The sequence below is a fragment of the Vanacampus margaritifer genome, chromosome 14, assembly GCF_051991255.1.
Source record: "Vanacampus margaritifer isolate UIUO_Vmar chromosome 14, RoL_Vmar_1.0, whole genome shotgun sequence".
NCBI classification, from domain to species: Eukaryota; Metazoa; Chordata; class Actinopteri; order Syngnathiformes; family Syngnathidae; genus Vanacampus; species Vanacampus margaritifer.
Genome location: NC_135445.1, coordinates 15,280,475 through 15,297,157, shown reverse-complemented (window position 1 = coordinate 15,297,157; position 16,683 = coordinate 15,280,475). Strand labels below are relative to the sequence as shown.

At 37.1% G+C, this 16,683-nt stretch overlaps 1 protein-coding gene across 2 annotated transcripts in view; it reads left to right on the top strand.

The window, feature by feature from the left end:
• The window catches only part of wdr7 (WD repeat domain 7), a 71,785-nt gene that overhangs the window by 13,419 nt on the left and 41,683 nt on the right, over positions 1-16,683 (top strand). Inside the window, exons 15-20 of one of the 2 annotated variants that reach the window (XM_077586196.1) lie at positions 1,600-1,814; positions 5,319-5,552; positions 6,236-6,529; positions 7,461-7,657; positions 10,494-10,591; positions 14,020-14,166. In XM_077586196.1, the coding sequence (XP_077442322.1) occupies positions 1,600-1,814; positions 5,319-5,552; positions 6,236-6,529; positions 7,461-7,657; positions 10,494-10,591; positions 14,020-14,166 (1,185 nt within the window). The remainder of the gene's footprint in view (positions 1-1,599; positions 1,815-5,318; positions 5,553-6,235; positions 6,530-7,460; positions 7,658-10,493; positions 10,592-14,019; positions 14,167-16,683) is intronic. The other variant, XM_077586197.1, reaches the window with a different exon arrangement.

Sequence of the window (16,683 nt, the reverse complement as noted above, 5' to 3'; positions counted from 1 at the left end):
TATACCTAATCGTAGGTGCATTTTGAAATATGCTCCAGGCGTGCACTGGTGCACTCTGACCATTTGGGGAAGCAAACTGGTTCAAATGTGCCGTTCAATTATTCAAAGTGCGCCAAAAAAGGAGTGTCGGAGCCTAGTGCGTCAGGCAGTACAGATGGAAACAGTTTAATCACAGGCTACTGATTGTCGCCAAAGTTGGAATACTAGTACGGGCATTGTGCCATATTGATGCTGTAAGGAAGCCACAAGCTAAACTAAGCTATATGTCACACATTCATTGTCATGACTACTCTTTTTCTTCTTCCATTTCTTCTTCTACTTTTTTTGGGCAGTTACCAAATACTTGTGGTGCATTACCACTGGTGGAAAGAAGGTGGCGCCATTGCTCAGAAAGTCAACACTATTAGGGCACAGGGATTTTGGCTGCCTGTCCAAAATTTAATTTTAATATACAGTATACAAGCCACACCTGAGTATAAGTTGCAGGACGAGCCAAACTATGAAAAAAAAAGTATACTTTGAAGGTTTATTCTGCATTAGAAACAGACAGGTTTTAAGAAGTTAGGCTCGTTTTTAAAAAATACATATAATAAAATGCATTCACAAAATGTGAATGTTGTAGAATTAGTCTTTAACCCTAATTTTGCTACTTCCAAAAAACTACTTCAGTTCAACATAGCACCTCATTGCCAGCACATTTTAACTTGCATGCCAGCTTAAACATAACTGGTTTGAATGCAGCTCTACAAAGATATCACTGGGAATGACTGCGTGTGAGTATGTCCATGCATGTGTGCGTGTTTGGGGTCTGAATGAGCTGTAGCGCTGAGAGATTGCAGGGTAACTGAGTGTGAAATTAAAGCGTGTGTATGAGACAGTGAGTGAGAAAAAGTGTGCTTGCTTAATGTGGATGTGAGAAAGAGAGAGTCAGAGAGCGGTCAGAAAAAGGGAGAGAGAGTGTGTGTGTGTTTCTGTAAGCCATGGCACCATTACATGTCTGATGCCTGAGTCTATAGTCACTCACTCTCTTTGAAACACACACGCACACAGCATAATGGTGCCACTTCTCTTCTCACTCAATACTTAAAGCCAATCGTGATATCAGGTCTGGCTGCAGCTAATGGGGTCTCCTCTATACCGCTCTCTTTTTTTCTTTTTCTTTTTTTTAAAGCAGAAGATTGTTGCAGCCAGAGATAACTGTGACTTGAATCACATTCAAGACCATAGATGATCATAGTAAGCATTATGAAACCAAGGCTTTGTTGATTAGGAATATTTGGTATTGATAAAAATATGGCCATAACGATGGATAGCCACAACAGACAAAATTACATACAAGAAAGTGTGTCCTCGTCATAGGATTAAGATTAGCGAATCACCAATCCATTACAAAAATACACTAGGCTGTGGCTAAAAAGATATTCACATGCTCTTGAGCCAACAATCATGTTTAGCATATAAGTCCAAAGTCACTGTTAAGTTTTGTACCCAGTCTGCCTTTGCTTAACTGTAAATGGCCTTCAAAAATGTTGTTTTCAATGTTCTGTTAAGATTCCTGGTCTCTTAACTTGCTCATTCTCCAATCCTTAATGTTTGTAGGGGCCTTGGACCGCTGTGTGATGGGTATAACTGCTGTAGAGATACTCAATGCCTGTGATGAGCTGGCTCCGGCCACCGTGGATGCCTTGAGCCATTCGGCAGTGAACCTGAAGCAGGCAATGACTCGCCGGAGCCTGGCGGCACTGAAGAACATGGCTCAGCACAAACTGCAAACACTTGCCACCAATTTGCTGGCGGCAGACAATGCTGACAAGGTACAGTCACATTTCAGTAAAGTACTGCATAGTAGGATGTAGGAAGTAAGCATTGTATTGAAAATTAGATGGGTGTCTGTTATTTGCTAATTGTCTGAATGCTGAGAGTCAGTCATTTAATGTTGCTGCTGTGACATAAGTCACTGTATGATTGCTAGCTGGCACGTCACAGCTTTTATTTTTATATACTAACTTACAGGGGTTGACCAAAAAGCAAATTCCTTATGCACACTCTGAGGACAGACGTATTGGAACAACTGACCATACACTCTAAGAACATTTGCGTCAAAAGTTACCCAATTATGAATAAAAAATGGACCAATTCACTTTATGGGTCAGTTTGACCCAACTTTGAGTCAAGAAATGGGTAAAATAGTGTAAAACAACTCACAAATATAGGTCAGATCTTTTACTTGGGTCATAAAATTGCATAATTTTGTATAAAACCCAGAAAGTCTAGGATCGGTCCTTTTTTTTTTTTTTTTTACCCATAGTTGGGTTATTTTTGACCTAACTGTTTTTAGAGTGTTGCACATACATTAACGGCACAATATGGAATATACACTCCTATTGTAGTTGACCCTCAGGTTGTTTAATGAGTGTGAGGTATTTGTGCAGGACAGGCACATTCTTTAAAACCAACCATTTCTTTATTTGCTTTGCTTTCACTAAATTCTATGCAGAATTCATTTTAGCATATGCTTTTTTCTTCTTCTGGGCTGTCCTTTATATTCCTTTTGTTTAATCTTTTTCATGGTCCTTCAATTATGTGTATACCGGTGGTGTCTTCCAGGATTTTCCTCTCATTGCCTCATAATCACAGCTCTTTTCTGAAAAGGCCAACGCACAACAGCTGCAATTTTCCTGCCTTGCTAAATCAGAAATACATCACTGTTGGTTTTTGTTGGTGTTATTGTTTCTCACACCCCAGGGTCATTTGTCTGGTATAACTTTAAAATTATGGGTCAAAACCATCCAACCTCCCCCCCATGTGAGTGGTTATGTATGGTCCCCTGCCGTGTGTGATGAAAGATAATGACCATGAAATGTCATACTATCAACACAAACACTACACCCAGTCACCTGCAAGCCATCACCTGTGTTTACAGTCACAGCTTTTAGGCTGGTGTAAGGAAGTCAATATGTGACTTTGAGTTGTCCTCTGGCATTTCTGCTGAACCGTGTTTTTGTTTTCTTTTTGTCTGTAGGAGGTACAATATTGCCAGAGTGGGGGAAAAAAAGAATCAATGGATGTGTTATTATAATCACAGATTTTTTTTCTGGGTATAATCCGTTTATGATTGATATGCTTGTCAAATGGACATGATTTATTAGGTGATACATCTGTAAGTCAAATTGTAGTGTTGTTGAGCAAAGTGTGTAAATCTCGATTATGAGATTGCTACAAAATCAGTGTGGATACTTGAGTTAATCTGTTAATCAGACACTGAGAGTTGGTGGGAGTTGAACCCAAAATTGAAGAAAAATAAAATTGCCTATAAGTGTGATTTTGGATGAGGCTTATGGGTGTTATTTACACAATTTTATTGTAATTCATTCAGTCCCACCTATGCACTTTTCGCATGTCATCTAAAAAACACATCACCGAAATGCTCACATACTGTTCGGGCCAAATTTGATTCATTTTGAAATTTGACAGCAATGAAAATTGAAAATACAGTAAATGTCATTCTTTCACCCTGGTATTTGTTTGACTTTTCATAAAATGACCTGGAATGAACAAAAATTAGGAAAGTAAATCTAATTATCTTTTGTGGTTGCTGCAAAGTGACTAGTAAAACATATTGGACTTTACCAGTGTGTATAAATCATGGAAAATCCTGGTAATTGTGAGAAACTTGAAAACTTGCTTACTTGCTTACCTACTTACTTCCTTGCTTGCTTACATACTTATTTTTATGGGACAGTAGTAGCAGTGTTCAAGAGGGTGCTTGAAAAAGTCCAGAGAATTGTCTGTGCCCAACCACATTTACGCATGTTTCAACTGAAACATGCACCTCTTGGTCTTATATGCATCATGAGATGAGAAATCTCAAAAACAGTGAAAGAGTATAGCAGTATTAGAATGATTACACACAAAAAAAAATCCTAAATATAAGGAACAGAAGTCATGCAGCGGTCAGAGGGTTTCGTGACACAGGTGGAGATTTACAAGTTCCTGCAATGTATAAGAAAGCATCACTTTATGAATTAATGATCCATTTATTGATGTCATACAGGCTTTTAATACAGTTTTAAAAGATATGTGCTACATTGTTTTATATGTGAAATTATTATGATGATTTGCATGGAAACTGTGTGTTTAAGAGTTAAGTATGTTGTGATTGAGCTTGTTAAGGGCTAACTAGTTATTGTATTTTGCAAATTTCGATACATAACACAAAATAGATTATTGCAATATAGGGCTGCTTGATTATGGAAAAAATAATAATCATGATTATTTTGGCAATAATTGAAATCACGATTATTCAAACGATTACTTTTTGGTATGTTTAAGCATCTAAAAATATTAAGACCAATTAAAATAAGTAGAAACACTATAATTACTTAAGTTCCTTTTGGACAAAAACTGAATTTATAATAATATTTATTTATTTATTTATTTGTTTGTTTGTTTATTTATGTTGGCAAAAACTTGAAGTTGGAGTGCAACATTTGCACTGTGCAGTAGGATGATTTTTTGGGGTACAAAACAAGAAAATGTTTAGTAAAAAACAAATAAAAAATATTAAGACAAATAAAATTCATTGAAACACTATAACTATGCAAGTTCATTTTGGATGAAACAAAATGTATTCAATTAGTTATTTTAAAATTTAAAAAGGTGCAAATTTATACATTTAAACAACTCAAAAATTTGTATGAATAATCTTATTTTTTTGCGATGATGCTTATTTTGTAATTGTGGAGTGTAATCATTGAAATTGTTATTGAATTTCGATTAATTTCACAGTCCTATTGCAATATACCACAATAGATTGTCTTCTGTTTTTTGGTGAATGTGAAAAAGGGTCATAGGAGCCCAAACAGTGTGTTATGAGGCTCTCTGCCTTTAGGTGGCAATGTTCAACCACTGGAACTCGATGATAATTGACAGGAGGACCAGGACAAGAATGGCGTTTTAATTTTTATTTATTTTTCCCTTTCTGAATTGCTTTTCTAAGATGTATGATTTAAAAATATATATATACATTTTCATTCATAACAGCTGACTGTTGATTTAACTATTTATTTCTGTTCTGCGGGAAAATAAGTCTAATCAGTGTGTGCGTGTGTCTATCATGTCAGCTTTGATTGCTCCTCAAAATGTAATGTAAAAGGTTTCTTCTTTAATTGATCATTTGTTTGTGGTTTAAAACAAAATAACTACAGTATATATAGTCTTACCCTTTTAAAAAAAAGTTTATCTCCTGTGTCTCACTTACTTACTAATTCCTTGATTTGACTGATTTTAGATTTTTCAACATTCTTCCTCCTTTTTAGGGAAACCTGCCCAAATATTCCCACAATGCTCTGGTGGTCCAGGCAATGAAGACCAACCTCACGGACCCTGACATGCATGTGCTTTTCTTTGACGTGGAAGCCGTGATCATCCAGTTGCTGACAGAAGAAGCTCAGAGGCCAAATCCCATGCTGGTGTCCCCTGAGACGCTGCAGAAAAGCCAGGCTGGGGCTGACAAGGGAGGCTCTTTCCTGGCCAACAAGATCTTCAAGCAGGTCAGGAACAAACGCAGCAGGAATCCACAATTTTTAGTAACAATCAACATTTTAATAGATTTTGTGTTGAGACTCATTCATTCAAAAGTCTAAGTCTGATAATTAACTCATTCGCTGCCATTGACGGTTATAGACGTCAAAAATTCATTTGAACTATTTCTATTAGTTTAACATTTTTTCCCACTTTAGTTAACAAGATTATGAAAACCTAGAATTTTTTTTTATTGTATTAGAACAAATGTAAAATTTGTGATTAATTGTGAGTTAACTAGTGAAGTCATGCGATTAATTACGATTAAAAATTGTAATCGCCCGGCGCCCCTAATTTTTAATAATCTTTTCTTTAAAAATAAATAAATATATATTTGAATAATCTTTTCTTTAAAACAAAAAATGTTTTTTTGTTTAAAAAAAAAAAGATTATTAAAAATTAGGGGCATCGGGCGATTAAAATTTGTAATCGTAATTAATCGCATGACTTCACTAGTTAACTCACGATTAATCACAAATTTTTATATCTGTTCTAAATGTACAAAAAAATTCTAGGTTTTCATACTCTTGTTAACAAAAATGGAAAAAAAAGTTAAACTAATAGAAATAGTTAAAATAAATTTTTTAAAGTCTATAGCTGTCAATGGCAGTGAATGAGTTAATCGCATATTGAACACTCGTTTTAAAAACAGGTAAAAGAAACAATGAAGGAGACCATCAAGGAGCACCTGCTGGACGAAGATGAAGAAGAAGAGGAGGAGATGAGGAGGCGAGAGGAGAAGTCAAAGTCTCTGAGTCTTCTGGAGTACAACCTGACAATGGACACAGCCAAACTCTTCATGTCCTGCTTGCATGCGTGGGGTCTCAACGAGCGGCTGGACGGGATCTGTCTGGAGAGACTTGGCATGCTCAGGCCACACTGCCCCATCTCTTTTGGCCTCATCTCCAGAGGTGGTCACATGTCCCTCATGCTGCCCACCTTCAAGGTATATCCCAAACTGTAATCTGCTTGCAACCAACTAGTGCTGCTTCCAGATGTAATTAATCAACAATTTGAACCACATCATTAACAGTCAATTAATTGATCAAAAACTTGAACAGTGATGTATGCAGCTTATTCCTCATTTGTTTAATGGTCCTGTATTGTAATTTGAATTAATTTTAATTCATTAATAATAACTTTACATAACACTATGTGATAATTAACTGCAACAATAGTAGAAAGTACATCCATTTTATATACTGCTTATTTATTCCTCACTAAGGTTGCACTGCCGCCCGATTGGACTAATCAAAATAACAATTTCAAAATTTAAGTATTACTAAAGCTCGCAAAAGTTGAGTAAAATACGATCTTTATTAAGGTTTAGTCTAAAGTCTAACCATTTCTCAAGCATATTATGCGCTTGAATATACTATGCACCTTTCTAAAGTTGATTTTCCTATAGTCATCATAATCATTTGATCGAATGGGATTTCTTATGTCCAGACACATATTTTTTGGTGTAAAGAGAAGTTTTCTTACCTTGCCAAGTATTTTACTCCCATTTCTTATGAGATGAACTCAAAGATCTAAAACTTCTTCCACATACACAGTATCACCATTTTTCTCAAATATTGCTCACAAACCAGTCTAAATCTGTGATAGTGAGCACTTCTCCTTTGCCAAGATTATCCCTATTCCATATCAAAATGCTTATTAAAAGCCATGATTACTTCACAGGTGTGTCTTAGACTGCCCACAATAAAAGGCCACTCTGAAAGGTGCAATTTTGTTTTATTGGGGTGGGGGCGGCGGGTCGTATCTGGGGACTGGTTCCGCTACGTCTTCTGTTGTCATGGTAGCTGATAAAATAACCTTTGATCTGCTCTCACCATCACTTGTCTTTGGTTCATTTATCGCACTCCATTTTTCAGGAGTCTTTGCTGCGGCAGTTGTCCCTCGCAACAGGCCGGAAGCTGACATTGTCAGACATCGTTGGCAAGGGGACATACGGCGTGTCAAGGGCGGTCACGACGCAGCACCTCCTGTCCGTCATCTCTCTGGCCAACACTCTGATGGGCATGACCAATGCCACCTTTGTCGGCGAGCACATGAAGAAGGCACCGGCCAGGTAGTCAACCCAGAGTCAAGATGCTCTCAAGCATGCTGTCCAGTATTAGGTCATTATCTTGCGTACCTGGTTGCTAAGAGGTAGCGTGGTTCCTCATGGGATGTTAATTAGGTGTATCGAGATCCACCAGGCAACCAGTCTACTCCATTGATGTAATTGTAGAAGGAAAAATAAATGTCTTCACTCCTACCAAGACACCAAATTCACAGTATACAAACAGAGGAGACTGCGCAAACACACCCACACACACACAGTTATACCAGCGACCGTCTGGAGTTTGTGTGAAGCTGTTTATTTGGTCTGCTTGAGCTCTCATTGTGCTATAAAAGATTTAACGCTAAAGGTCGTGGTCCAGCTGCTGTAACATCACTTCACAATTTCATCAACCCTACACAGAAAAACACTGCAGTGGGAAAAGCATAAATTATGCAAATAAATGGAGAGAAAAAACTTTTTTCAAATTATGGTATTTTAATGACATTTCCGTGGATTCATCCCAGCCAGGTTTTATTTAGGACACAGACACAATGTAATGCAGACTTAAAAGGTAGTTTGTCATTGTAATATGGCATTACTCCTTTTAGTCAGTAATTCATTATTTACAAATTGCATTGACAGTAGATATTTTTTTTGGGGGGGGGGGCATTTAAAAAAAAAAGGTAAAACGATGCCATCATATTTACACTGTGTGTTGATTTATCTAAGAAAATGCAGCCACCTGCCCCACAAATTCTAGGCAAAGCTTGATTTGTAGTTTGACTAGCAAGTCTTGACATGATCTGAATTTAGTCTATTTGGATAAGTGGTCCGGAAAATGGATGGATGGATGGATGGATGGATGTACTGCCATAATGACTATAGTAAGATTAATTTCCCTCTTACAGTTAGCATAGCTGCATCCAGCAATGGTGCACTTTTGGAACTGACTGAACTGAGTTTGTGTGGAATTTTTGTTTGAATTACCGTATTTTTCGCACTATAAGGTGCATCAGATTTATAAGGTGTACCTTCAATGTATGGCCTATTCAAAAACTTTTTTCCATATATAAGGCACATCGGATTATAAGGCGCACTGTCGGTTTTTGAGATAATGAAAGGCTATTAGGTGCGCCTTATGGTGCGGTAAATACGGTAATTCTATTTTCTTATAAAAAATTGCAGCACATTCATGTGCAATATTATAATTATTATTAGAACATTAAGAATCATATTAAATAGTGTTGTTGTATATGGTTTTTGGGACAAGGAAACAACCAAAGAGCAATTGTTTGAATCCTGCTGAGTCTTAACAAGTATTTTAATCAGTACGATAGATGCGAAATTAGGCTACATTGTCTTCTGATTTTCAGATGATCATCAGTGGTCCTTAAGCAGTAATAGTGATGTCTATATCTCTGATCTGATCTCTAATTCCCGAGCCTTCCAATCTTACCATCATATTCAAATGTCATTCATTGTGTAATGAACACAGACATTCCGTTATGGATGAATTTTTCTAAAGGCAATGCGACCCAGTCATTGCATGCTGTGACTGTTTCTTTTCCTGTTCAAGTCCACATGAAAACTTACTGAGCTGACTCCTTATTGGATCTTCTTTGTCACAGGACTATATTGAATTGCGATTAATTGTTATTTGTGATACTCAATATCATTTTTTTCAGACCTTTTTTCAGGCTGTGCAACTTTTGAGTACCGGTAGTCACCGATACAATACAGAAACCACTAGTACATAAAATTCCCCCAAATAACAATGACAGATAATTTTAAAGACCTATATATACCAATATAGCATTTTACCTTAAAATTGCATGAAATAAACGACAATTTTCTATTCTTCTAATTCCTTGCTCCTGATTGTAAAACGGCCACAAGAGGGTGGCCATTGTCATGATTACCAATGTCTTAAAAGGACATTCTGTGATCCCTAGTGGTGAACTTATATTCATTAATTTAAAAATATATATACGTTGTATCGCATAAGTGTTTTTTTTTAAGTAGGTCTACTAATCACTAATTATATTACATGGCTATAGTCTCACCTTACTAGAGTTGCCATGATTCGCCGCCATCTTTCTGCTATGCCCAAAGGCCAACTTCGTGAATGTAGTTAGCCCGGGTGGTATTGCATTGAGTGTCGGACCCAATGGGTCGACTAAAGCTTACCTTCCACAGCTAGGGCCTGCAGGTAGTCGTCACTAACTCACGTGATACAGGGCCCGTCGCTTGTCACCTTCTGCTTTGCTCTCGCAAGCTTTTCCTAGCTTTTTTTTTTTTTTATAGCTCCTCCCGCTAGCCACTCTTGTTAGCTGCGCCGGCTAATTCCGTCTCGCTCGGAATTTCGGCGTCGCTCGCCTGCCAAGTCGCCGTCGCTTACCGAGATGCTCGTTCGGTCACGCAAAATAAGAATTGGTGGTAGGCTTGTGAAATGTGGTCTCTCTGAGCTACTGTAGTGTGCGTGCTTTTAATGCTATTCTTTAACCACTAGATGGAGCTAGGGCTCACTGAATGTCCCTTTAAAATAAGGCTGGTATCGGCACCGATACTTTTGATTATGATGAATATTTTTCAATCACTTTTAAAAAGTGAAATTATCTCTGCAGCCTTGTTTGTCAGTCATCTGTCGGGATATTTGTATGTGTCTAAAAGTGAGTTTTCCTCTGGTATGTTCAGATGCAGGATTGTGCCCTTATTTAAAAATTCAATAGCTTGAGCATACAAATGCCCTTTTGTGTGTTTGCTTGTGTGTGCGTATATGTGTCCGTTTTTTGTGCTCTTCCACCTTTCTCCAGTCCATTCCTTTAATATTTCATGCCTTGTCTTTGTGATCCTCCTCCAGGCCTCCCAGACCAGGAGGAACCCCGGAGACTCCTCGTAGGATGCCGGCCACACCCCCTCAGCCTTCCAACCCGGCGCTACAAGCCCAGATCAAACAAGGTAACTACAAAAGGAGGGGGGGCATTTGCTTCACACACCCATGGGGCCCTGCGGGGACATTGGGAGAGAGGCGGGGGCTCATAATGTAGCCTACTGGCAATAAATCCCACTGAGACTTAAAAAAAAAAATATCACAGAAGGAAGCTGCTGGTGTTTTCTTGTTCAGTGGGTCTTTTAAAGGACTCTTTTGTCATTTTTGACATGGTTGAGGTCTAACAGCTGGAGTTCAACCTTCTTAAAAATTAATTTGAAGGTCTTTTTGAGCATCAAATGCTTTTATATTTATAAAAACAAATGACTCAAAAATGAGCTAACTAAGAGTCTTCTTGAAAACTATGTTTTTATTGATCTCATATTTGTCTAAATTTGTCTTTTTTGTCGTATTTCTTCAACAAACTATCAAACATTTATCAAAACTATTTCCCCGCCTTAAAAGTTCAGACCTAATGTAATTTTTCAACATTTCACATTGAAGTTTGTAGGTTTAGTAAATGTGTATACTGTACTATCATAAAATATTATGGCAAGTCTGCCAGAAACAAAACAAACAAAAAATGAGAAATATTTGTTCCTGTTATAATTTATAATCTGTTTTAAAGTAGAAAAATATTTTTAGTGAAAGGCGAAATTACAAAAATGACCTCAAATACATTGATTTTGCAACTGAAAGAAGTCCTGAAACTTGTTCAGGTTCACTGTAGGCAACATTGTCACCATCTGTCACCATCTGCTATACACACGCGCACACTTATCAAGCACAATACCTGCACATTTGTTTATACACACACACTTGCCTTGGATGGCACACTTATGTTCTCGGTGGGAAGGGAATGGGGGGTTTGTGCTATTGTCATGCTCTAATGGGTGTGAAGCGTGACAAGCGCGTGGACTGATTCACGCCACACTCCTATTCATGCCTATTCAGAGGGACTACTTGGCCATGAACTCTGCTCAGACAGTCTACAACAACCAGGTGTGTGTGTTGTGCACTGATAGCAGCTCACAATCTCCCTGTGGAAAAAAAAATGCAGGCCCCTAAAATACTGTTAACACACGAGATAAGCAAATAGCAGTATTTTTTTCTGTTAACCTCTTGAAATTAATATTTATATGTTGTACATATTCCTTGAACGTACTTAATTCCAAAACATTTTCTTCAAGACCTGTCCTGATTGCAAAAGGTTAAAAGCAAGGCATACCCAACAATCATTAAGTGGTAGTGATGCAGCAATTGTCAGTTCAAGCATCTACATCGCAGCAGACAAGTTGCTGTCACTGTCGCATTCTGACATTATCACGTTGTGGAAATGCGGCAAATGATGAGACGACATGTAGTTTGGCAAAAATAAATACGTCACATTAGCTTAAAATTATTTTTATGGTTTACATAAGTTAAGATAGTCTTGTGCTTTCCTTATCCATGTTATTGACTGGTGTATTAGGCAAGCACTATTTTTGTTTTGCAAGTTTGGATAGGTATAGCACTACTTTAATGAATGTCTTAAATAAAAAAAATTTAATGTCCAGGTCGTCAGACAATTGGACAGTTGTTAAAATAGTTACATTTAAAAAATATATTCTCCCCACTAGTGCTGGTTAACTGCTGACCACTACTGTTAGTTGCTCTCACTGTATTTGTTGGTTTATTTCATTGTCTTTGCTTCTTGTATTTATTACCAATGTATTTTCATCTTCTCCTGCATAGCTTCAGCCTGCTGCCTGCTCTGGAGGGAGAAAAAAACCCTGCACCAGAAGCAATAATGCCTTTAGTTTCTCTCACTGCACTTTCATTTGATCCATTATGTTAATACTGTATGTGCAGCTTTCCATGTTCCTATAGTTATTTTCTTACTTTTTCTCTATTACAGTAAAATTTTTCCCCTTTGTCTCTTTGCCGTTTATTTTTTAAGATAACTATGGCAGGATTACAAACAAATTGTTGCAATTAGCTGTTAAGCACATTGTGTTTATATTACAGTAATTAAACAAATAATAATAATATAATAAATAAAGTTAGTAGTGTTGTGGATTTACAACACCTTGAAAAGTATCCATAAATCGTAACCTTTTTTCATGTTTTGCTAACTTACATCCATAAAATTAAATGTTGTTTATTGAGATTTTATCGGATGTACCAAAACAAAGAGCACTTAATTGTAAAGTGGTAAGAAAATGATCCATAGTTTAAAATTATAAAAAAAAAATACAAGTTTGAAAAAGTGTGGTGTGTTTTTGGTATTCAGCCAGCCCCCTTGCGTTTAGAGCTGTTAGTTGTTTGGGATTCTACATATTTTGTTACAGAAATCACTCAAAGTTACCTCTTAACAGCGGTAACGCGCCGTCTTATGGATATATATATTTTTTAAATCATGCACCACATTGCTCAAAGAGCAAAAAACATTTATTTTACTGTTTTGACGATGTCTGGTTGGACTCTTGATGTGTCCAGCCACAAGCTGGACACATCAAAAGTAAGTTATTCTGTTTATTTTTAATTTTTTAATTGACATAAACATTAACCTGCAGTAATTACTGTTCATCACACAGAACTGAAATGAACTGAAAGTGTTGTTGTTGTTTTTGTTTTAGTTTTATAAATTCTATTACATGAAACATGATTTTTATAGCTGGCACTATATGAAAACACAATCAACTCATCAATTAAACATATAAGGGCTGTTTGTAATGTTCTTTTTCAAAAATATTGTAATTCAAAAATATTATAAATCCACAGTGATGTTTTCTTGATTCGAGTTCTTAGGTGCCAGTCTGAAACGTTTGTCCTGTTAACGGGGATTTTCACAGGCTTGCTTTGACTTGCTCTGATTTTTTCAGTCCTGATCTCCAAAGTAACACGGGATTTTTTTTTATCTCTTGTCAAAGTGCTTTTGGTAAAGTCATTTGTTATCTATTTTTTTAGTTTTCTGTGACATTACATTTTTGTGACTTATGTGAACTTATCTTGCTACTTTTCCCCTACATAGGAAATTGTACACTGTGGTTTTGGTTATGTCATTACTGTATTTTGTCAAAAATGTTGAAGATGAAGAAGTGAATCATATAATCAAGAGTTCTATAAGTAATGATCTTCAAACCTTCTGGAACCTGTCTGCTCTGCACCTTGCTTTGTACTTCCATATCAAGTACGAGTTATGTAATTCAATGTATCTTTTTTTCCAGACCGGATCAACAGATTTTCTGTTAAATGGTTATATAATTTGCTTGCTTTTATTCTTTGCCGTTGTTTTGTAATTGAGTGTAAAATATTCTTCCCTTACTACTTGACTTCTTCTCTCCCCCCATCGGTGGTTCTTAACCTTGTTGGAAGCACTGCTCTATGTTCTCTGTGTGTGTGTTTATAAAGTTAACAGCTTTCTAACATCTTCCTTCACTCTTTACTATTTTTCTCATTTTCTTCCTTTTACAAGCTGCGGTAGCCACTACAGCCAGCACCAACGTTTCTGCTACCGCTACAGCTGCTGGGCCCCTGGGGGCCCCTGGGGTTCTTCCTCAGAGGGCCCCTAGCTCCCCCAGCCCTGGTCCTGCTTCTCATAGCATCCCCTCAGTCAATGAAGGTACAGACTGAACTGATGGGTACAGCTTACAGGAAATCTTACAGCCCTGTTCTTTATTCACCCACTTATCCTTGGAGATCTTCTTCTTCCCTTCCTATATTGTCCGCTCCCTTCTGTTCCTTTTTTGACATTTGTAGTGTCCCCCATATGTAGTTCTAGTTCTTAAAATTATCACGTCATGTTATATTTGGTTTAATTTAGATTTAACTGTCGTCAAGCCATTAGTTACTGACATCCCCAGAGTAAGTTTCCATCCGTTTATTACAGTTCTTGTTTTTGCTTCTCTTGCCTCAATCTTAACTTTACCATGCTTCTCCTGCTTTTCTCGAGTGTCCATGTCGGCCGTTTTCCCCTTGTCTTAATCTTTGTTTGTGTCTACAGGACTGTATGTCTATTGTGTTTGTCTTTCTTAGGTGTGTTCAATTCACTTTCACTTCACTAAGTTGAACAGTGATCTACAATATTAATACGTAGTTCAAATCATTTAAGCTATTGTTTTCAAGTTCCTCGAATTTTGGAACTTGCAAACAACCAAAGCTGTCTTGAAATGATTCATTTGAGAGTGCATTGACCATTGTCCCTGTTGACTGGTGTTTTGTATTTTGTTTTGTCTAGTTGTGTGTCATGTGCAGTGTCCTATTGTACAGTGATATTTCTCTCTTTCTCTCTTTCGCATGTTTGAGTTTTTCTGCTGCTTTTTGCTCAGTTTGCATGCTTGTTATTTTTGACCAGACAGTGTCAGCAGAGGTCATTGATTAATTGTAGACTCACTTGGCAAACTAAGCTTTTTAGTACGGTATCATTTTCCTTAATCTGTGCTTCTTTGACATGGGCAAGATACTGCTCAATCAACTCAATGAATGTGCTCTCCGGTATTTGAAAATGTTTAATCGTCTTTTTTTTGTATTATCTGTGAAGTATCCTCTGGTTTTTCAAATTTTGGTAATAGCAGACAATCTTAAAACCTCCCAACATGAGGTGTTTTGTTGGTACTCTAACCGTGAAAATTTTCCACAGACCAACCAATGACGAGAGGTTTCTGATTCAGACAGATCATAAATGCCACATACATTGCAAGCACCATAAACTTTGCCGCGAAATGCATCATAGTTGTGCAGACAAAATTTACATTGGCAAAAGTTTGAGAACATTTCCTGACTATCACCCTATGAAGGATATTAGCACAACTACCGGCCATAGAAATACACTTCGCTCCGTAAGTATTGGGTCACATTTTGGCATTTTTAACAAAAAGACCTCAGCTCGTTGCAACTTCTTAAAACATAATCTAACTCAAAAGACTAGCACATGTGAGAAGCGGGTGGGAAGTCAGGTGACAGAGATGCCACAGCACAGACACTGAGGGCAGTGGAATGTTATGTAATGGCCAAGTCAATCACCTAACCTAAATCCGATTGTACCTGCATTTCGCTTACAGTAGAGGCCTGGCAGAGCATCACCAGGGATGAAATTCATCTGGTGATCTCTATGCATTCCAGACTTCAGACTGTAATTGACTGCAGAGGATTTGCAACGACACTTTAAAAACTGAAAATTTGATATTGTGACTTACCTGAATTGGATGTAAACAACCTCAAATTTAAGAAAAGTCGGCAATTAAAGCACATGTTGTTCATTTAATGCTAAATCAATTGTGGTGGTGTCAAAGTAAAAAATATGAGAATTATAACAATGTCCCAATATTTATGATCCTGACTTTAGCTCATATCAACACACGTTTTTTTTTAAACAAACCGTTAAGTGAAATAGATTGACATTCAATAACTTGGTTATTTTATTTGGTGGTTAGTTTCTTTATTTTAGCATTTGTGTGTGATACAATACAACTAAATAGTGGACCTCCACTATTCGAGGGGATAGGGACCGGATATATCCGCAAAAAATTGACACCCATAATAATTGCATTGGGAAGAACAATAACACATTTTAAATTATTTTTCCCCCAAAAACGATTGACTAAGTGGGGATATGCTTACATGCTATACACTAAAATATTTTTTAAATATAAAAATACGGGAAAAAACCCCGTTACTCAGTGGGTGCCAAACTGCATGTATGCAGGGGTCCACTGTATCCATTATTTAAAAAAATTCAGTCTCAAGGGATTTTATCGAACTAGTTTGTAGGTGGGTACATATATTTCCACATGAGGGACATTCCACACTCTCAAACTTTGAATAGAAAACTTCCACTTTCATTAAAAAAAAAAAAAAACTAGTGTTGTTCTGATACCGCATAAAAACACTTGCATCGGCAAGTACTAACAAGTAACATGCCGATACAATTATTTCCGACGCTATTATATGACTTTGGATGCAGCATCTTGTGTTTTACTTGTGCCCAACATTCACTGATGTGTGATGTGTTCACTGCATGCCAAGCTAGGATATCCTATTGGCCCTTAAATGCTCTGAACCAATGGCAGGGCAGCTTTTTCATGTTGAAAAAAAACACAACCGAGGTATCGGAACTGGGTATCGGAAACCATATCGGGGG